Source organism: Aythya marila (genome assembly GCF_965140915.1).
Source record: "Aythya marila genome assembly, chromosome: 3".
NCBI classification, from domain to species: Eukaryota; Metazoa; Chordata; class Aves; order Anseriformes; family Anatidae; genus Aythya; species Aythya marila.
The window spans coordinates 10,369,304-10,392,086 of NC_139044.1; the positions used below are offsets into that span (position 1 = coordinate 10,369,304).

Genomic DNA, 22,783 nt, shown 5'->3' on the forward strand with positions numbered 1-22,783 from the left:
AAGAAAACCACAACATCTGGAACGTGAGAAAAGGATTTACTGTTAAGGGCTTAATGAACTCTGAAAATAAAGTTCTCAACATTGCTAATTTGTTTGGGCTTCAAAGGGGAATAAAATGCAAAGCTGGAAGAAGGTTTTATTGCTCTCCCGAAGAAATAAAAAGTACATCTGAGCTAAAATTAGCAAGGCACAATGACAGTAGAGATAGCGTCACTATTATTTAGCTGATGCTAGGAGAAAATGCTAAATGGCAACTTTATGTGCACATTATTGTGGGAAGAGAGGAATGGCAGGTTCTTGGGTTTTGCAGCGCAGGGACAGGCAGCAGTCCTGACCTGGTGGGGGTCAGGATGTGCCGATGCCTGCAGGCAGCAAGGATCTGCCCGCTGACACTCACCTTGCACCAGGCGGGTGAGAGGATGGACACAGGGGGTGGGTGGCAGGCCCTCAGCACTGTTTTTTTCTTGTGCACTGAAGTAAGCCGTACCAAAGCTTAGCAAATGTTTCTTCAGCCTGTTTCTGAGCAGTGCCATACCCACAGGCCTTCGCTCCTCTCCCCTGCGCAGCCGGGTGCCCGACAAACAAGATGTAAAACCCATTTGAGGTTAAGACCTCGAATGACCACGCTGGTCTTGCCACCACTGACTGGGAGAGCAAATGTTTCTCTGCAAAGACACCACAGACTCGATCCCAAGCCTCCTTAAAATGCAAATCATTCGCAGTTCCACTGAAATCAAGGGAGTTTCGACTGGGAAGGGACTGGAAATGAGAGACTCGGGTCCTCGGGATCAGTGACTGCTCTCCACAGCGAGACGAGCCCTGGAGGATTTTCACCAAAATTACACTTCAGCTTGTGTGCTGCTGCCCCGGTCATCACAGAGCTAGGTGCTTACACAGAGCTGCTTCCCCCAGCACGCGTGTGTACGTGTACTCAGCTTGGAGGGCACTGAGGGACAGAAAGCTCTGTTTTCCTTCCAAAAAGTCACACTGGGGACTTGGCTTCACAACACAGCACCGGAGGACACTGATGTCCCTCAAGTGCAGCACACTGGGTGACAGCCACCTACAGCACCCCAGCACGGCCTTCGAGTCTTTTTCTACAGCAGAAAAACAAATATTTCCCGGTACATCTGCTATGTTCTGGGCTTCCACACTGCATGGAAAATACACTCAACTAACACACTTAAAAAATCTCTTATAGCATCGTGGTGTACGCTGGAGGTTTTGGTTTGGGGTGCAGGTGTCCTCACTATCACTTTGCCACCATAGATGGCAGTAAATGCCCTTCATCTGCCCGAGAGGTAAAAACCTCACTGATACCCTTATTTTCTCTTTTTTGAATCACAAAACCCAGTTACACAGTGTCCTCCCCGCAAGGATCTCTAAGGACATTACTGATATCAACAAGGTGAGGCTCTGGGCACCCCCAGGCGAGAGCATTATTTCCACTTTTTCAAGGACAAACCATCTCACCAATCTCACGTGCCCAGGACAGACAAGGGAAAGCTGCAGCAGGGCTGAGGGAACAACCCAAAACCCTGGGCACCTGGCTCATGCCTTCACCTTGGTGGTAGGTGGCATTTGGGATGGGGACCGTGGGGGCAGCCCTGACTCCAAGCAGCAGCATCGACGGCAAATTTGATTTGGAGCGATCCAAGGGCTTCCTCTAACACCAGGCGTACAACAGGCTGGCCTCCTCCCCTTTCACAATTATTAATTGTAAAATAATGATTTCCCCGAGAAAGAAATTTAATTCTTCGAGTATACTCACATCTGTTTGCAGTAAATATTTCAAAGTGACTTCGGGGAGGAAGGAAAAAAAAAAAAAAAAAAAACAACACAAAAATCCAACAACCCTTACATGAGTTTAATACAACTATTTCCAAGCATATGCTCATAAAATATTATTTGGGGAAGATTAATTGAAGCGCTGATTAAAACACAGTATTTGTTCGCAATGCCAAGAATGTGACTGGGAGCACTGAAACTCGCGCTTTAAACGCGTCCCTTTTGTTCCTGCTCCGCCGGGGCTCTGGGCCGAACGGGAGCAGGTTCCCCACCCTCGGCTCCTTCTCCCTCCTCCCCGCTTCGAAAAAATGGCAGAAACTGACCATTAGCTGCGGATTAGCTCATACATTAAATAACGCTGTAAAATATTTTTATGGCGCTACTTCTAGCGGTTTTAAAGATGACTGTTCAGGACAGCTAAAGCTCAGGGTAAAAGATATATCTGCACTTCTTTCTTTCTTTTTTTTTTTTTTTTTTTTTTTTTTTTTAAACCAGTAACAGTATCTTGAAGCAACAAAGATCACAACTGATTTCAGAATGGCAAAGCACTGGCACTTACAGTGAAATCATTCTCCCCTACTAAATATAAAATATCCTAAGTATGATCACCTCATAATAATTACCTAATCCTTATTATTTTGCTTTTAGAATATTTATCTAGGCTTGGGTTACTAAAATTTCAAATAATACGGGCCCTGCTGTCATGGCTCTTTATCCAAATGAATCGTAGTCTCTTGTAAACAGTTCTGTGATCTGATTTCCATTGGGACAGAAGTTGTAAAAGGCCGGGGATTTGCGATGGATTTACACGTATACTGTTTCAGTTAAGTTACCAAGGTCGACTTAACAGCCCTTTTCCTCCGAGTCTTAAATACATTTGCCACCCAGCCTCTTTCTGCAACATTCAAGGAAATGGGTGATGTGATTGTAAGGGGTGCTTGAACTCCACTGCGAGCTCCAATTTACGTTCTTTCAACCAGCGGTGGGATTTGATTTGATTTTTATTTTTTTTTTAAACGAGGTCTGCCGAGTTGCTAGAAAACCAATTCTTGCTAATGTGCACACGGGCAAGACACAGGTTTCTTTGAGTTTTGAAAAGGTCACTCGGCTTCCCTGCCTTCGGAAAGCAGCAGAGAATAGCACTCACCGCTAAATCGTCCCGCAGATATTAGCGTGGCCCTCTGAAGGCCAGGTTTTGCTCTCAGGAAAAAAGTATCAGATTACTGACCCACGGTAATAGGCAGGTCTTGCTAAGAGCCAAGCTCCTCCAGACTAAATACAAAACAAACAAACATCAACGCCCTTCGATTACTCGTGACGTTCTTGGGAAAGTTCAAACAGTTGGGCTTGCGGTGATTGCGCAGAAACGTACCGATAATAAAGGTAAATGAAACCCACGGTTAATTCTCAGGTCTAAATGGCTGGTTTGATTGTCTCATTCACTTGGCAAACAATTTCTTTTCTAAACGTTACTTCAGCCACAGATATAATTTCTCTAACACTGCAGAAAGAATCAGATTAAAATATGATACAGAAGCAGCACTTACCTTGGACTGATTAATATGCTTAAGCTGTTACCATGCCACCATGCTTAAAAGCATAAAGATACGCTTTTCTACACTAGTCTATATATATTGATACCTCCTGCGTGCCAGAAAAACCTCTTTGATTAGTCACACTAAACCACTGCTTAAGTGGTATGAATTTCTCAGGCCTGCACTTTCCATAATCAAGTAATAAATTCTGGGACTAATCATAAGCGGCGCTGTCTCTTCCACGCGACGCGCAAAGAAATTCATCAGGAGTTTCTTTAACCGCAGGAAAAGTGAAACACCTAAGGAATTAAAAATGCAGACGACAACTCAGAGCAAAATTCATCTCACCAGTCGGAACGCCGACCGGCAGCTATACACCACCGCCAGCGCTCGGCTCTGTGTTTGGGGAGGGATTTTTGTTTGGGCACCAACTTCTGCTCGGTGCTGTCATTAGCCTAGGCTGCTTTGTCAAGGGAGAAAAACTGTTCAGCAGGTTAAAAAAATATATAATAATAATAATAATAAAAACTATTGAAATAAAGATCGTTGGGATTTTCTTCTTCCCCTTTTCAGCCCGTCTGCCCGAGGAGGCGCGTGCATTGCGGTCTCGTACGAGCCAGCTCCCCTTTATCCGCGAGCCATCTTTCAGAGCTCGAACAATCAGCTTTGAGCAAGTGTGACGTCCGAGCCGGGCTTTTGAACTTGCAGTGAATATATGAAACCGTAAGATCTGCAGAATGCTCCTCAGCCCTAAATGACAACATTCTTCAAAACCGTGCATGAAATTTAATCTAATTCTTTTGTACTCATGTTACCGTACACTTGGCTTAAATGTTGCGTTTTTAAGCCAAAATGCAAAGTTAATCTATCATAATGCCCCTCCAGGTGAGATTTATTATAGATCACTTTCTAAAACCAGTGTGCTCGATGTGCATGTGCATACCATATTCATCTTATTATTATCCAGTTGAAAAATTCCCAGTGTGTGCAACGCCTCAGATATAATAGCAGGCATGCCAACAGAATATGACACTTATGCTAATCTGCACCCCGCTGTGGAAAAACATACACAAGGCTTCCATTACCACATTCATTAGGCTGCAGTGCACTTCATCTTGAATAGGGATTATGAACTATAATAGAGTGAAAACAGTTGATTGAATCCACTTAGCCAAATCTCTATGACATTAGCCAAATATTTCAGCGTGAGGAAGAGGAGTTGAGCCTTCGCCTGGTGGGATGCGCTGCCTTTGGCCCATCTTTCCACGGTGCTTTTTGGTTTGGAAGGAGAGTGTTTGGGGAAAGCCAAGGTCCCGATGACACTCGGAGCTGGCAAAAATTCAGAGAGCTGCCCAAGAATTAGTCACGAGCAACGTGCAATGCCTGCAGACACACACACTGGTCCTGCTTTTGCACAGATTCTTCAAAGACCGCTACCAAATTCTGTGTGCACCTGTTAGAAGCTGTCTTGGCACCGAAGGAAAAGATTTCCAGGTTGCCCATACGTGCAGCGAAAAGCCCCAGTGATATCATTATGCCACTTACATGGTAATCACATTCAGATGAAAAAAGACGTTGTCCAGTTCTGCGTTCAAGTTTCCCAAGTATGCTTTGAGTGTATATTCAATTTTTGCTTCTACACAATACAGTTGCCGCCTGACAGCCTGCCTTTCGTGGCAGAAAATTGAACTCGAACTATTTAAAATATTGTCAGAAATAATAAAGAATAGAATACAAGTTACCACTCAAGAAATGTTTTGGAATTCAGTTGTGCCCAGAAGAAGAAAAAAAAAAAAAAAGAAAAAAGGAATGAAGCCTTCCCCATGCACAAGACTCAAAAGATGATAATAAAAACCTTCTGTGCTTAGTATTTAGTCATTTCTGGGACTCTCTTGTTTATATACTTCCTTTTAATGTAGCAACTAAACAGGAAGTTCCTGTTAGCAGCACTGTAATGTAACTAAAGGGGAGAATCGCTGAAATTTGTGAGAGGCGCTGTTCGCTGCGCTCTTTTTTATTTCATTTAAAAAGCAAAGAAAAAAGAAGAGAAAAACACGGAGAGCGTCATCGAGCAACTAAATATATTCAGTATGTCTCAACTTTGTTTTGCTTGCATGCATCTGACCCGCATTGCACAGTGCTTACTGGGGGGCGTTTGCTGAGCTCATTTATCCCCCGGAGCAGTCCCTGCTGCTGCAGTTCTTTTTCCACCCAAATTTTGGCAAAGCTGGAGGCAGTCCCGGCTGGGACAGATGACTCCGGCACCAGCCTGCAAAGGGGGGGGGATCTCCTCCTGGAAACGCGAGGAGGGGAGCTGAGGGATGAACGGTGCTTGCAGTGCTCCTCTCTGCACCTTCCCTGACTGGCGCTGCTGAAGAAGCCAAGGAGTACAGATAACGTTGGGAGCAGGAAAAGCAAAAGGTGGCTGGAGTGGACGGGAGGGTTGGGCAAAAGGAGGATTTGGAGGCAGAGATTTGTGATGGAAATAAGATGAGACTCGGCAGAGGGACAGCTGAGAGGGAGCAGCTGGCATTGGTGCGAGATGAGAGACTGAACCAGTTCTGAAGTTTGATAGGGAAGAACAAACTCCTGGACCAAAAGCAGCTTAGACAAAGGCGAGGCACCAAGAGTAAAATCCAGCATCGCGTTACTCGGTGCATGTGGGAGGCTGGGCAACTAACCATCAGCCAGGCAGTGGGTATGGGCTGCAGGGGTTCAGGAACAGAGACAGGCATCATGGCTCGGGCTTGTTGCTCCTGCTTGCTTGTTTTCTTAAATACACCTCCCATATGGAATTTCTGAGCATGGACAGTCAGCACCACTGCCAGTGCAAATGGCACCGGGGTGCAGCCCACTTCATAAATCCCCATTGGATCCTGGATTTGGCATTAGCCCGCGTAGGCTAAATCTGCTTCACTGGCATTACTTCCTCATTTTCAAAGTCTTGCTCAAAACCCAAAAACTTAGGTTTCTGCATGCATGCAGGTACTTACTTGGGAAGATGCTGAGTGCTATCTGAAAGGGTGACTCCAGTAAAAGCTGAGGTAGGTCGGTATTTTACGGTGCCAAAACTTCTGACTATATGCCTGGTCTTCCTGGAGAAAGTTTAACTGCTGATTTCAGAGGGAACAGGTCCACAGCCAGCACGAAATAGCCAGCAGAAGAACGAGCCCTGTATAAACTCCTGAAGGAAACGCGTCTCTGAGGAACGGCATGAGGAAAAAAGTTGTACTAAATATATAAAACACTTAATTTAGCAGAAAGAAGGAACAAACTCTGGGGATGATTTTTTTTTTTTTTCCTTTTAGCTGAAGTCCAGCTTCTATTTCTCAACTTTGAAAGATAAGTGGAAGCATCAAACAGGTTGAACGAGGCACTGTTTTCTTGCTACAGGAACATGGCCCTTTGCACCGAGATTGTAATACAATCCATCCTCTCTGGGACTGCAAATGCTACAGTGCAAAACTGTGTTTGAAAACCTCTTTTATCATTCATCGTCTCCAGACTGAAATCATTTTTGACAACCTCTGCAGAAAACAAGCAGCTTTCTGGCTACTGGCGAGCCGATTAAAGGGAGGAAACACATGTTCACTGTCAGACAGAGCCCCTGGAGAAAGCATTGACAACCTTTTAACCTCCTTTCCCAGTGAAAGTGCCCAAATGTTTCTCTGGAACAAAACCCCAGCATTGTTTTAAGCATCTTTTCATTTAATGCACTATATTTTTCAAGATAAGTTAAAAGTCAGAGGAATTCCATTTTAATGTGGAGGTTTCCAAATCCATTTAATTCCCATGCAAATGGGAATGCAAAGAGTTATTAACGGGGAATATCTTTTTATGAACTTTTTTTTTCTACTCTTTCTTCTTCCTTTTTTTTTTTTTTTTTTTATACTGTCTGACCACAGTTTAAATACCAACACATTGAAAAGTTCACTAACCTCTACAGTGATTTCTCAAAACAAGCCAAAAAGCCGCAGGAGTGAAATTTTCTGAACAGTAGGAAGGCTGACTAGCAGACATTATTAGCACTTTGAGCATTCAAATCTGGCCATGGAAACTTTTGTGAGTTACAAGATGCTGGGGCAGGAAGCACCACACATTACTGATGTATTTGTTATCAAGGGAACCGGTTTCCACTGTATTTAATCATCAGCAATAGGGGAAAATAAATTTTCTTCTCAGAAGTAAAACGAGGATTTTTTAAAAATATTATTTTAAAGAAAGGGCCTTCAGAGCAATTGGTCTGGCTTTCTTTGTAGTTATAAAGGTCCACTCAGAGGTTGTTTAACATTTAACCTTGCTATTTTTACCTTAATATCAGCAGCTGGAATAGTTCTGTCTGTTTTGATAAAAAGGAGACTTTTTTCCATGTTGCATATTTGCTTTTACAGCTGAAAGGAACTGTTCCAGCTGAAGTAGGTAACTATAAAACTGCAGTGGTCTGAGCCGCCTGGGAGAGGAGTAGATTATTTGATTAAATGTTCCTGTAAGTAACTGCACACAGCACTGTCCAATAACGCACAGTATTTGCTAATGAAAGATAAAAGGCTGTGAGCTCTGCAGGTATGACGTCCCAGGGGATTTGCTATTCCTTTTCCAAAAGCCCTCGCGCCGGCCGTGCTCAATAGCTCTGCTACGGTTTCCCTCGTCTGGGCTTTCACCGGGATTACGACTTGGCTAACAAAAGCCGTGGTGGGGGCAGTTTGCAGAGCCGAAGCTTGGCTTCTCCAACGTCGGCTCAAAAGGACTTATTGCATTTTGGCTTCTTATTTCATTTTAATTTCTTCTAAAATAGCTTTCACGCCAATAACCGTGTTCAAAACACAGCCACGGCACAGACGGCAGCTTCCTTGGCTTTCTTCAGGTGTTGGCGCACCAACCCCAGCCGTGCATCGCTCTCATGGCACGGGCAGTGCCGGGGGCTGGCTCGCTGGGACAAGTGGCACAGGAGATGTCCCCTGCACCCTCGTTCCTCCTGGGCCCCCGGCTGGTTGAACCTGCCCTAGGTGATCCAAAGAGGAGGACGCGAGCCCTGCTTTGCAGCGGCGTTCGGGGCAGGATGAAGTCGGCGGGGCTTGTGCTTGGAGCCATTTAAATGCCTTTGGAAAAGGCCACCCATGGAGGGAAGGTATGTTGGAGCTGAGCACCTTGAATCAGCCGGGAAGTCAAACAATCACGGCTTTCTTCTAACCCGCTCGTGTCTTGCCCCGGCAAACATTCCTATCTAATGCATCTCCCACAGTTACAGGAAGCAATCTCATTCTTATTTTATGTAACGCGACAGCTTTAAAGGAGGAAATTTCCCTGAGAGCAGAGTTATAAAAGCAAAAGAAGCTATTCCTCAACGTTTCTCCTTTCCAGGAGACGCCTATTGCACAACTTTGACTGTCCTCCTATACCCAAGAAATTCCTAGCAGGACCTGACCATTAAAATAAATTGTATTTTTTTACCTTCTCAGATCCAAAAGGGCTCTCCTCCCCCCTCCCCGGTTTTGTACTAGAGAATAAGCAAATCAGCTGCTGTCCACAAACTTGTGAAATCCTTTGGAACAGAAGCCAGGAGGATTTGCCAAAGTGCCAAGAAAGAATTCTGAGCAAATTCCACCGAAAGAAAAAAAAAAAATACATCAAAACAATCAATACTAATAGCCCTTGAAATTTTTAGCTGAAGATCATGACACGCTTCCTAAACGAGGTAAATATCGTTATGCCAATTTTAGAAATAGGAAAGCTGGGACCCGGCAGCCGAGGAATAGCCTGAAGACAGCCAGTTGGTGGCAGGGCTGGAAATGGATCCCAGACCCTCCCCGTCTCAGTCCCACGCTCCACACCTCCTGCAGCACAGACTGCTTGCACGCAACAGCCCCGTGCAATTTAGGTTTGGAGGAAACGCTGCTTTATCCAGGCTGAACTGTTTATCGCAGGCCATGAAATGCCGTGGCTGGAGTTACGCTTGTAGTAAACTCTGCTAATTGCGTTCAGCCCAAGTCACGTGCACGGCTACAGATAAATACAAAAAAATAAATAAAAAATCCCAAACCAGAGTTTATCTGCTGCTCATTTAGGCATACGTTGCTGACCCTTTTCTCCGCAGAAAACTCCAAGCAGGTGGGTTTAATTTCTATTCTACTTATCTACCATCCAGAGCTTACTTTCTAGAACATGGCCTTGTTACGAAGAAGCCCCCAAACCCTACCTCTCCTATTGACAGTTTGTTTGAGCACTTATTTATTCCAGGCATGCTTACATTTCTAATACACATTTGTCTCATTTCAGCTTCCTGATACTGGTTTTGCTTTGCATGATTTATCCACCAGATTAAACAATTTTCTATTGCTTGGTACTTCCTTCCCCTGCTTCTTCAAACCAAGCCACTTGTCTTCCTTTCTGCAAAGCCAGGCAGGGGATGCTCTTCATCTCTACCCCTTTCAAGGGTTTCTTACAGCTGGTTGTTGGACTCTCACTTATGTCTGAACATCCTTCAAAAAAGCGGAAACCCAAACCATATGTCCTGGTACAAATCTCAGCAACACTAAGCACTGGTAAAAGCTCATCCCGTCTTCTACTTCTGCATATGTACGTGTCCAAGGTTGGCAGCACGATGCTGGGACTTTGCTTGAGCCTTATCACCTCCAAATGCTTTTTGGAGCCTAACAACTCCACAAGGCAGTGCCATTTCGTTGGCATGAAAATACACTTGTAAATAAGTTTTAATTGGGGTAAGCTAGCAAGTGGCTGAGCTCGTATCTAAATGATTTCTCCTCCTCCTCATTATTTACTGGTGTAAACACAGATGTAATTCATTGTTATTACCTCATCATTATTTACCAACATAAGTGCATAAATAATTCAGCGATATTCATATTATTATTATGTATAATACTATGAATTATAGGAATAAAAAAATTCATGGTGGGTACCATTAAAAAGTCAACATTAATCAGTGTTTGCCTCAAAGTTATTACGAGATAGCATAGTCTGCTCTACCCTCAGAATAGGAAATAAATGTGGTACCTCAGATACCACAGTATGGTAACAGTTGGCAGATGCTGCTTCTGAAATGGTAACCACTGGAACTAGAAATTTAATTGGAAAGTGCATTGTATCGTATTTGCTAAATAACTGTGGCTTTCAATTTTTTCAAACGCTCACCTAAATTATCAAACCGCAACATCTTCAGAGAAACCTGTCCACAGAAATTGCTCAAAGAGCAACCAAATATTTCTGCAGACTTTCTGCAGAACTGATTGAAATGCTTCTGTCAAAAACTTCTGTTTAGATGGTAAATGGCTTTGTGGGGTGGGAGGGAATAGACTTTTTTTATTTATAGTTTCAGAGGCAGAGCTGGAAAGAGGGCCAGGGAGAAGGGCTGCTTTTCTTCATGGTAATTTTGTAAAGGTTAGTCATTTTGCAAATAACTGCCACGTTTTGTCTCAGCATTTAGGCTGCCACTTCATTACCATGATTCCCAGTGAGCCCAGATGCAAAATGGTATTTCCTTACTGTCTGGTACTGAGAAGACAGGCCCACGGCTTGCAGGGGATTCAATCTGTCCCCAGGCAATGTCACAAAGAGAGGGACTCTCTCATGCCAACTGCATGATCAGGCTGTTGCATCGGTATCTGCCTTATTGCTGTATTCATTTGCTTTGCTACTGACCTGTTACCCTTTTAAAGTTAGTGTCTACTTCCAGCGATCTATAAAAGAAAAATCATAAAAGAAGAATCACCACAGTCACTCAGTGAAATTGTTAAGCAAAACCAAAGCTAGAGAATGTTCTCATGTATTTATCAGTTCTGCCCATGGAAAGCCCATAAGCTACGTGACCCCCTGCCAGAGAACTCAGTTCTCTATCTCATACAAGTGATTGTTGTATCAAAATTTGTCTTAACTCTTATCTTGTGAGAGAGATCAAACCACTGTCCTGCAGGGATACTAAACTCAAGTCAAGGGAGGGGACATTGAACATCAACAACTAATTCATCTCTTTTCAGCCCTAAATCTAGATTTTCAAAGCAGCATTCCCTCTATTTGTTATGGTCAGACCATTTTGTCTCTCCCAAAGTAACTGATCTATCGATCCAAACTAATGTAGTTCCCAGCTACGTTGGTGGTAGCACAGATCTGATGTAGAGTGCGGTCACTCCTGACCAAAATTGCACGAGTACAGGTCCATCGCTAGGGATCTAACTGCCATCACCCCCCAAAATAATGGTCACATGCATACAAACACAGATTTATATGAGCTCTTTACCTGGCAGAACAGGAGAAACATGGAATTGTCTGAATATCACAGAGACATTCTGATAGTTAATGGGGGGCTACATACTCAGCAAACTCAATCTTTTTCTCCCTTCAAGCCACACTTTGATTCAAAATTCAAACTTTATCAACAAGCAAATCACTCTCAAAATGACCTCATGGTACTCACGAAGTCGTACAATGACAAGTTACGGTTTCCTAAATACTGTGAGGTTCACCGAGTTCCTCTAACTCGTTTGCCTGTCACTTTAGAGAAAGGAAAGTGAAAGAAGAGTTTAAACCTGCAGTGCCACAAGATGACTAGGATTAAAAAGGGAAAAGCTGTTAAAATTTTCAACAGCAAATTAGCGAGGCCTGCTCAAACTGTAGATTTAAGTTTCCATTAAGGGAGGAAAGAAAGCCATCACTGGCTGGAAGAAAACAACAAAACCCATCAGAGGCTGTCAATGGATTAGGAGATGTTTCCACCAAGAGTGAAGACAATCAATCAGTAAATTAAGAAACAATTGGGAAAAAATGGTGTCACAAGATGTAGAAATGACTAAGACTCTTTTAGCAAATTTTTGTGTAAGAAGGAAAGTAAGAAAAAACTTACATTAAACTTATGGAGTAATAATAATAAAAAAGGAACCATATCTCTCTGCTTAATTATCCATCTTCCGTAGCCCATCACTGCTCCTCTTATCACAGAGAGTAAGAAAACTCCTCTACAGCTCCAAAGGTTGACATGAAATTATTCTTTCTACAACAGATTATGAACAGCCTGCAGGGACTGAGACCCTCATAGAAAGGCTGATGAAGAACTCTTCCGTTTCTTGAAGGTTTCCTAAATTCATGAGAGGTTACAAAACCTTTCATCGGCATCCCATCCACATCTGGTCATGACTTTTTTTTTTATTATTATTATTATTTTGCTGTGGGAAGAGCGTGGTAGCAAATGCCTTTCATTGCCTGTGCCACTTCAAAATTTCTGCAAGGTCATGCAATGGGTTTTGAAAACAATAATTCTCACTTTCTTTGATGCGGTTCCTCAGAGAATATGCAACAGCTCAACATGGGCACATTATTATTTATTAGATAATTCACATATGTTTCCATACATAAAGCTCATGCTTCTGTGGAGAGAGACAGCTATCAGGTATAAGCCGAACAGCTCAGGGCAGGAATGAGCCAATGTATTGAGGGTTTGAGTCAAAACGTAACAGTTATATTTACTGCACTGGGTTGGGAGCAAGCCCTTTGTAAATGGCACGCGTTTATGTGTGTTTGTATACATTTTGTGCAATACAACTCCCGTGTTTGTTTTTTGAAATGTTAAACCCAAAGTCGGAAAAGAAAAAGACATCCTGCTCAGACTGCCATTTACAGAGCTTCATGGTCCTCACGGAGACATAAGCCACCTAACAATTCTTCCTTGCACAGAAATTAATAGAAGGGAGTTGTCCAATACCTAAAAATGCCAACTTAATTACTTCGGGGTTGTTTCTCACAGCCTTCTTGTTCTTCCCTGACTTGAAACTTGCAGAACAAGATACGGAGCTTGGATTATTCCTCAGGCTCTTACTGAGCCTTGATACCAGTCACTTCTCCCACACCCCAGTCAAACATGTTTTTTTAAATATGAAGTTTCATACAAATATGCATCTTAAAAGAAACCGAACACTGACTACAGTTTGCCTGATGAAACTGGCTGTCAAAAGTCTTGATAACATTAGCAATAGCAAGGAATTCTTTTATTATATTTCAGTTAATTATACTGACCTATTTAGGAAAGCAAGAAAGAAAACAGCAAATTAAGCAAGAATCATCTAAAAGCTCAGAGAAACCTTTTAGTGGCTTGGAAGAAATTCAGTTAATGCCTTTCCATATTTACATAGCTCCAACACTTCCTGGCTTTCACTGTCTTCTCTCTCTCAAGTTTTCATACAACGGGTACCCCAATGGTATCTAATTCGCAAGTAAGAAGCACCAAAAACCCCAAGTGAAAGCCTGTCTGCAAACTTTGCACACTCATCTCGCAGGCAGTAGAAATTCAGACAGTTGGGAGAAGCCTCAGAAATTAAACTACTTTTTTCTTTTTTTTTTTTTTTTTTTTTTCAGTTCACCTCCCTGTAAGCAAGACCTAAACCACGCAACTTTGTCGCTGAGCCCAAGAGCACGTTGCTCCAAGTCCTACCTCGAATTCAACGCACGCAGTAACGTTTGGGTCACATACATGGAAAGTCTCCCTTCAGGCTTCGAGGGCGACTGGATCTGATTAGACGTGCCACTGTACCTTGGCGCAAAGGGATGAGTGAAATACGGACTGTCGGCCCCGGGCTGGAATTCACTTTGTTATATCACAAGCCTTACCTGAAATGCATAGCTTTATGCGTTAATAATATATTTGTTACAGCTATCCTGTGGAACGCTTAATTAAAGTGATATTTTCTTTCAGTTGAAAAATCCCCGACTGTTTTATTGTCATTTGACATTAAATTGCAATTTGCCATGCCACATACGTTTCTGCACACGTTGTCAATATGATCATAAAGGCAACGTTATTGACCAAGAACATAATACTTACTGAGTGCCTTGAGAAAACACTGCAATTTTTAAAGTTCTACTTTCTCTTTTCTGTTGTTAAAACTCAATCGCTTTGGTTTCTTTAAAGCTCTTTGCTGCCCAATAACTCCAAGTGCTAACAGAATTTAATATTCAGTTGTCATGCACAGCTCAGCTCTCACCCCAGCACTCCGTGAACTGTGCTCAAGCCCAGGTCAGCTTTTCCCTCGCCTGCATCTTGCGGCTCAGGTCACCACATGCACACGGGGAAGCGGCGGTGTCCCCTTCATCCCTTCAGTGCCCCTTCTGCAAGGGCCAGCAGAGGGAGAGCCAGCTCTGGGGGCACCCACCAGCACCGGCCCCTGCTCTCCTCTTGGGTCTCACGGATTGAATTTAGGCTCCCTCCTTCAGGCTACATGAATCATTTCTGCCATGAACTTGTGACCCTGGCTCTGTAACGCGGCACGTTGCTCTACCAGGACCATACGGCAGCTAATGCGCAGCTACTTTGGTCTGTACGAGACCTGACGTCCGAAAAGCTGCACTGAATTAGCGCAAGACAGTGCATATCGCAGAGAGTTCAATGTGCGCTGGGAATAAAACGCTTGGGTAGTGTTTCCTAAACTCGGAGGAAAAAGCTAAATCCATGCCCTCTCCTATTTCACTCTGATTGAAGAGGTAAATAAAATAAAATAGGCTTACATGAAAATGTTGTCTGTATTAGTGCCGTGTTATTTCTGCTTTACCAGCAAGCTGAAAAAGTTGTTGTATATTTTCTTTGTATTTCCTGACTTGGTCTTGAATATCTGGAATTGAGCTGGTGTGTTTTCTTTGAGGAAAAAAAAAAAAAAAAAGTTTGAGTACTACATTCAGTTGGGGTTAAGTTCAATTTCAGCTGGATTTTTCCAAGTTTTAAACATAGTATTGCATAAGAAGACTTCCTGCAAAAAAATTTTACTCAATTCAGAATTAGCGCGTTACCATTGCTCCGTCACAAACCCTACTGCAATGGCAAATAAGAACATCCCAGCGATGCACAGGAAAACTCTGAAGCCTCATGGTCTGGTATATCAGTTACAGAAAGGTCATCACTAGTCACTCTTTTAATGGCTCATCTCATTAAATACTAAGATATTGCCTTGCCATTACATGCTTTAAGCAAAAAAAAAAAAAATACTCAAGTTCAAATAGGGATGCATCTTTTACTGCAACAGATTTAATAAAGTTGCTAGTTGCTGCATTACCACAAGTAACTAATAATAAATATACTTTTTTTGTTTTGTTTTGTTTTGAAAATGGCAAAATAACTATTGCCATAGAAGTGGCTGGCATGTGTAATTTGATGAGCTCACTTAAATAGTTCGACTGTGGATCAAAAAAGCAAATTATACTCACTTGAATAGTTCGACTGTGGATCAAAAAAGTAAATTATATAAGTGGATACTGCAACGCAGAAACATGTGGACACAGCTGTAGTGTCATGTGTCACAGCTCCGCTCCTTGCCAGCTGGCATCGGCACAAAGGCAGGCCAAGCCAAACAATTCCTGTTATTCATAACAGCAAATGTGCATTCAAAACACACAGTGCAGGCTTTATAAAATAACTTGGTATTCAAATGGATCCACACTGCGGAATTGTTTTTTAATCACACATTGCTGTGCGCCAGGCCAATACGCCAAATTGTCCTCGTGGTCCAGAAGTTCCCGTCTTTACCCAACGCAGTGTAAATGCAGGTCTTGGCCTGCCTATCTATGGGCTATTTGTGCTCGTGGTTTGCAGCGCTCCTTGTGCGCTCGATAAATAGATGCGCACCCTCGGTGCATTAAATATTCAGCCTTTCAATTAACAAGGGTGCCCAACATGCACATTTACGCTGTATTATAATCAGAACTTCCCTAGCATAGAAAATCGCGTCATTAAGAAGTCTAGTTAGTGAGAAAGCAAGCAGTTAGCATAGTTTCGCAGACAAACTCCTTCTAGACTGCATTTATATTTAGAACTTAAATATGAAATGCCAGAGGTATTCACTGCGCTCCTCTGTAAGGGGACGTCTTCCAAGTATGCAAATAGGCTCTGCGTATCTAACCTCAATGGGGACTTCATGAAATATGCCCCTACTGATGGAGAAGAAAAAAAAAAAAAAAAAAAAAAAAAGGAAGGGGGGAGTGTAATTCAGCTCTTTTCATTGCTGTTGCGACAAGGCTTATATGAAAATCTCCCTGCCACTCACCCCCAGCCTCTTCCTCCGTCCCAGCGATCCAAATCAATATTTTATTATTGCAGGATCCAGCCTTCCTCGAGCATCTCTTCCGTTGTGTCATACCAGTGAATGAGCACTGACCACAGGAGGTTATGGCTGAAGTCAGGCAAAATGGGGGTTTTTAATAACGCAAAGCCCAGCTCCTCGGAAGAGGTGTATGCCAACATGGCCACTCTGAAGTCCCTGGCAACCTGCTAACCTACACCAGGTAACAATCTGGTACGAATCTGTAGGTTTAAATATAGCCAGGCTTAAAATAATAACGTGTCGCTTCCAAATTTCCCCTCCTTAAAAAAAAAAAAAAAGAACACAAACAAGACCCAAACCCCACATTCCCCTCCTCAATTCCTCCTACGAGAGCCAGCACGTGCTCCGTGGCAGCCGTGCCAGAAGCAGGCGAGCACGTTTCCCTCCGAGGAAGCCACCTGAGCTGTGTCACAAGGAAAACCAAGCCATGGCCCCCGGCCCAGCGCCGCTTATCTCGGCCAGGAAAGGAACCACGAGCTTTCCGAGTAAACAGATGGAAAAGGCTGAGCTGTAAAACCCCCTTTTTTCGCTTTCTCTGGAGCACGTAGCAGAGCTGGCTGACCTCCACCCAGCGAGGCCTACGGCACCGTCCTGCTCCCCACATTGGGATTTTCACCCCGGGCCGACGGCGAGACCCCTTTTTCCTAGGCAGCATAAATAAAGGGCTGCACACAACGGGGAGGGATGACAGCTTCTATCACCTTGTTTACAGTAGCCACTCTTTACTGTCTGGTGCCGAAGATCTGCCAAGCAGCATTTCAGTTTTTTTCCCCTCTGGAACAAGAGACGAGGAAAATTACACTAACACTTTTTTTTTTTTTTTTTTTTCTTTTTTTGGTGCATCGTTTACAGCCTGCGTTCTTGAAAAGTAGCCTCTTCCCATCCTCAGAGCGTAATTGGTATACGGGTTAATAGGTACCAGACATCTCCTATCAGGCAACATGGTTTAAATAGGCACGTCATTAACATGGATTACTTAGGCCACGTCTCCTATTGAATTAGTGGTCTACAGCCCAGTGCCAGGGAAGGGTTTGGGGGCCTGTAGGCTGGGTATTGAAACATCTCAACTCTGGCCCCAACCTCAAAAGAAAGTGTGAAAAGCCTTGGAAAAAGTCCCAGCTCTTAGGCTTTCACTGAGGTTAGAAGCAAAGCTCCTGCAGACATCCACAGAGCGATTCCACCCCGAACTGGAGCAGCAATGGGGCAGATTCACTGGGAAGTTTTAAAAGGACTTTGGGAATCCAGTTAACCCTTCCTCAGCTAACACTGCTGCTGGCTTTGCTACCGCCAGCTTCACCAAGAGGCAGGAGAGCTGAGCATCCACCCCTTTGGAAACTCCATTCTCCGTTTGAGTTTGCAAATCTTCCACGGGGTGCTTTGAAAAATGGATCTGAAACGTCCAGCAGAGGATGAGAGCAGACAGACAGACCAAGCATGCCTGACGGATGCCTACAGATGGCCCTGAAGCATTGAGAGATGCCTGACACAAGCCCGCATGGTTGTGCAGGCAAAGCACCAGCATTAATTGCCATCTCCTCCTTCTGCAAGGAGAGGGAAGGGATGTGGTACCAGCAGGGAAGGCGGCCATCACAAGAAACAAGTAATCCTTCCTCTCCCAACGTTGATGACTTAGGATATTAATAAAATAAATAGGAAGGAGTATTCATTTGTTGCTTTCTTTAAATAGCTTTTTTTTTTTATTATTTTTTTGCATAACATCCCTCTTAAACTTGCATTATGCTCAATAATAAAATTAATTGAGTTCCATGTAAACCAGCAGATGCTTCAGCAACAAAAGTTCGTTTTTTTTTCAGGCCAGATTCAATTGCTCACAGATGTTACCTGCCATATCCGAGTGATTCTGTCAGGCTTGCTGTTTCGTATGTAAATTCAGTGATGAGCACATTAAAAAGCAGACTCTCAGGCAGGGAACATCCAGTTACTCACAGCTAATCTGTCAGATCCACAAAAGCTGGGACACTCGTCCCATGTAAAGAAACCAGAAGTAGACATTTCCAACATATCGCACATCAAACCCTGTTGAAACTCCTGCTGAGTTTTATGACGGCATAATCCTCTCCAAAAATGGTTAATACAAAATGCTATTTTTTATTTGACCACGATGTAGTTATCTGATAGCAGAATTAGATTGACTACACTGATAGCAATACCTACTTAACTGAGGAACACATAAGAAAAGGCAATAAAATCTTGAAAACTCCCTGCGATTCCTTTTTTTCCTCCACATTCAACTGTAATAGATTTACTGAGCTGTGAAAAAAAGCATCTCTGGAATAGAGACACATTATTACAGCCTCTGTACTGGCAAACAAATGTTTATACAGTGTGCTTAACACGATGCAAAGCGCTGGCAGGGCTGGAGCCAGCACCCTGAGCTGGCTACGTGCTGTGACAAGGCTTGCTCGGCTGCACAGCCTATGGACAGGGCTGCGCTGAGTGCAAGCCTACTGCCTGGCCACAGCCACCAAAACCTTTTCTGGGTACAGCTCGGGACACAGGGTGTGCACAACACTGTGAAAGGAGAGGTGAGAGCAGCAGAAACTTCGATTCCTTCCCTCTTCACAGTAGACTTTTTCTTTCCCCCACTGACTACATGAACAAGAAGTCTTGAGTTGAGGTTCCTGGTCAGCTTAGACTCCACCAAGACATCTCCTTGAAGAAAATGAGATAGTTTAGATCTCAATTTCTGAACTTTTCTGATTATTCATTTCCATTTATTATTCCATAATTATCATTCCATATTATTCATTTCTGGTTATATTAATAACAGTCTGCTCGTTTTCTGATTACTTTAAGTTCACTCAGCTTCATGCAGAGAAAAATACCCATTGGCACAACAGGCTCATCATCAAATATCCAGCTTACACAGGTGAGGCAAAGCAGGCAGCCAAGTGAGATACATTTTTTTGGCCTCAAATGGTTGCAGAGGTGCAAGGTGCCTGAATTTGGCCGCCCTGACATCCCAAGGGAGGATGCTGTATTCAGTTTAGATTTAGACCCTGTAGCCCTGTGTATTTAGAGGGCTAAGCTGGGAAGGGCCTTGAGGAAGACAATTGTTTTTTAATTGCATAACATTTGAGAGGCTTTTGAAATGTCTTTTTTATGTTTTTGGATTTGTTTCAGTGAAAACAGAGCACAGCTAGTACAGAACATTTCTGAGTAATACAGAAGATGTAGCAGGCATGGGCACACAGCTGTGATGGCTGCAAAGGAAAGCAAGGCAATCAAAGTACCTACTAGCTACTTCTGGACATTTATTTCCTTTGCTCTGGGGTCATTCCTCCTCTAGATTATTTGCCTGGCCTTTGAAGAAGCCAACCGCGGGCTGCAGCCACCAGGACATCAGGAATGGCTGCAGGAGTGATGGAGAGGGGTTGTAGCTTCAGCAGCCCCTCACTGTGGCTGCTCCCCTTCCAACCAGCCTGGCAGCTCCAATTAAGCAGCACCTTGTTGACTCAGACCCCTTCTTGCAACATCACCCACCACCCTAGCTAGCTCCCACAGCCTCGAAGTCTAAAGAGCATCATGAAAACACGAAGAAAAGAAAAAAAAAAAAAACAAACAACAATTAGTACAAAAATCAATTAGTACAAAAAAAAAATCAACGTAATGCTTGCAGTCATGGACTTGCTATATTCAACCCTGTCTCCTTTGTCAGTCTTACCAGTTTGGATTGAAAACTGGAGATGGCTGACAAAGCTGTACTTGCACAGAGCACAGATCACACAAATTTGGCTATTGTTTTCTCGCAAGCAGCAATACAAGATAAATCTAGTCTATATCCATATAAAGCTATCTCCTGCTGCAGTTTGTTCTGTCTTCCTTAGTTGCAAAATATTCCCTCTTCTGCCCAAAATACTTCCAGGAGGAGGCTGAGCTCTTTTTCATAACTCAAAAATGTGTTTTAATAAGCCTAAAAATAACCCCCAAAAAACAACTTGGCAAGCATTTTCTGCAGCAGCTAATGATTTGGGGCATCCAAGACGATACATGTGTTGATTTTAATGAGGACAGATGCCCTGGCATTTTAGGGAAAAGTTTGCCGGACATTGAGTGCCTAAAATCAGTAGCCACCATGCAGCAGGATTTTGTTTTGCAGACACGGACGCGTGAAAGCACTTACTGGAGATGGAGATGGAAGCATCAGCGGTGAGAAGCTCTAGGTAAGCAATCGAAAGAACGAAGGAAAATTCAGTTTGGAAACAGAACGACAGAAAACCTCTCAAACCCCCATTGCCAGGTACAACGCAAATCCAACCCAACAGCCTCCTACTTTCACAGATGTTACAGACAAACAGCCCGCAGGGTCCCTCGCCGTTACCTGGGTTTGCTCATTCCTCATTCCCTACCGAGCGGGCATCCCGTCCCGTCCCACACGCCGCTTCCCCGAGCAACTCGAGGTCTGACAGCCAGTGAGGTCACCCCCAGTCTCGCCAAGGCCTGTATGCCATTACAATGAAGTAATAATGTATTTATAACACACCTAACCACTGATGGCTTCTATTCCTGTTGGGGCTTTTTTTTTTTTTTTTTTTTTCTTTCCCCCTGCATTTGCACAGATGTTTTTTGAGAGCTGGTCTCCAGAAAGAGCCCTGCAGAAAACAAGCTATGTCTGTTGATTCTGGCTGGCTTTTATAACGATAGTTGTTAGCACGCAGGATTTATGTTTCAAATATCATTTTAATTTCTTGGGCTGCATTTTTAACCACAAAATGTTAATTCAATGGTGTACTATAAATGCTACAGCTCCTTTATAAAAATGTAGGACAAGCTGTTTCTAAGGAAATATTCCGAGAGTCTGATTCATAGAAATACGACTCACATACATTTTCCATGGAATTTGCTCTGAAATATGTGTGGAATACATTCTACAATAAATTATGTACTTTTGTGATTCATTAAATCCTCTCCCTGCTCACAAGTAGCAAGCTCTTCATTATACACAAAAAAGTGCAATCAGCCAAAACCAGCGACATTCTCTCTCTTACATTCAGTGGGTGCTCTCGTTTCTGATCTTCAAAAAAAAAAAAAATCAAAAAAAAAAATCTATAAAAGCATTTAGAGGAAGACAGCACATAACTTAAGCTGGCATCCAGCTTTAATTTACACGAAGGCAAATTAAGGATATCTACACACGTAATTACTTCCGTGTTCAATTTAAGGAGCTAGGGCTCGGAATGACTCTCATAAAAATCACAGTGATTATTAGGAATGGATGACTACTGAAAAAGACATTTCCAGGAATATTCACTCACTTGCTATTTTTCTTTTTATCGCTTCGTCCCAGCGACGCTACGGCTTCTTTTGCCCTGCCTACGAAGGCACACGTACCTGCGATGAGGTTTGGCTGGCAGGAACCTCCAGGAACAGAAAGTTTTAAGGTGCCGCCCGTGATGTTATTCATGTTCCATTTCGGCTCGCACGTGTTCGCATTAGGAGCACTTACCTGACAGCCAATTAGCCAGCGGAAAAAAATATCATGTGGCTCACTCGGCTGATGACATCTAAACCACTTCAACCAACGAGCTCGGCGAGCAGAAAGCCACGTACCAGCCCGCTCGCAACCACTTCAATGGTGTAAGCTCTCCTCTTGGCCCCTGTCAGGGTTACGGATATGCTGAAAGCACAGATATTGCCCTACTCATACTGCCTTCAGCTTTCACCTGTGCCACACCGCTTTTTCATGAAACAATTTCTCCCAAATGCCCGCATCGCCAGAGCTTTGTTTAACCAACGTTGGCTCTCTCTGGAAGTAACACCTCCGAAATACCTCGTTGGCCTTTCCACACCCTGCTGCCAGTCGTCTCCACGCCTGTCAGAGCCCCACGGTGGCTGGCTTGAAGGGGAGGCAGCCGGCTGGGGTGAGATCAGGATCTGGCCCTCCGACTCAGTTGGGCACTGTCTGCACAGCCTGTGGCTGTGAGGGGAAGGGGAAGAGGGAGAGGTGACAGCACGGCTCCTATTTTGAAGGCCAGACCCCGACTGGAAGCACCCTACAATCATGCACTTTGTACTGAGAGCCAAGACGCATTCTCTCTGCACAAAGGAAAATAAGAAATATAATTTCACCATTCTTTTCAAATGTCATGTCCCAGCATATCAGACTCATTTCATCTTCAGATCATCCCACCATGCTCCATTAGCCACCAGAAGACGTGAGCCAGTGTTACCACCACAACAAACTCCCGGTACAACCATATCATTTCAATTCTTCACACATTTTCTTCCCGCGCGCACAATGCATTCTCCGGCTCCGTAAAAGTCTCCTCTCTCCAGCCCACTGCCACGGGCTACCAGGCTGAAACAAAGCCCGGTTTCAAAGCCGGAGCAAAATGACAAAGCAGG

The 22,783-nt window shown here is 43.6% G+C and overlaps 1 protein-coding gene across 3 annotated transcripts in view; it reads right to left on the reverse strand.

The window, feature by feature from the left end:
- The window catches only part of MEIS1 (Meis homeobox 1), a 195,529-nt gene that overhangs the window by 140,990 nt on the left and 31,756 nt on the right, over positions 1 to 22,783 (reverse strand). For 2 of the 3 annotated variants that reach the window (XM_082756012.1, XM_082756017.1), the window contains exon 1: positions 20,760 to 20,795. The exons of the other annotated variant lie outside the window; for it this stretch is intronic. In XM_082756012.1, coding sequence (XP_082612138.1) covers positions 20,760 to 20,780 — 21 coding nt within the window. In that variant the 5' untranslated portion in view covers positions 20,781 to 20,795. Of the gene's footprint in view, positions 1 to 20,759; positions 20,796 to 22,783 lie in introns of those variants that run through there. 3 annotated transcript variants of the gene reach the window in all.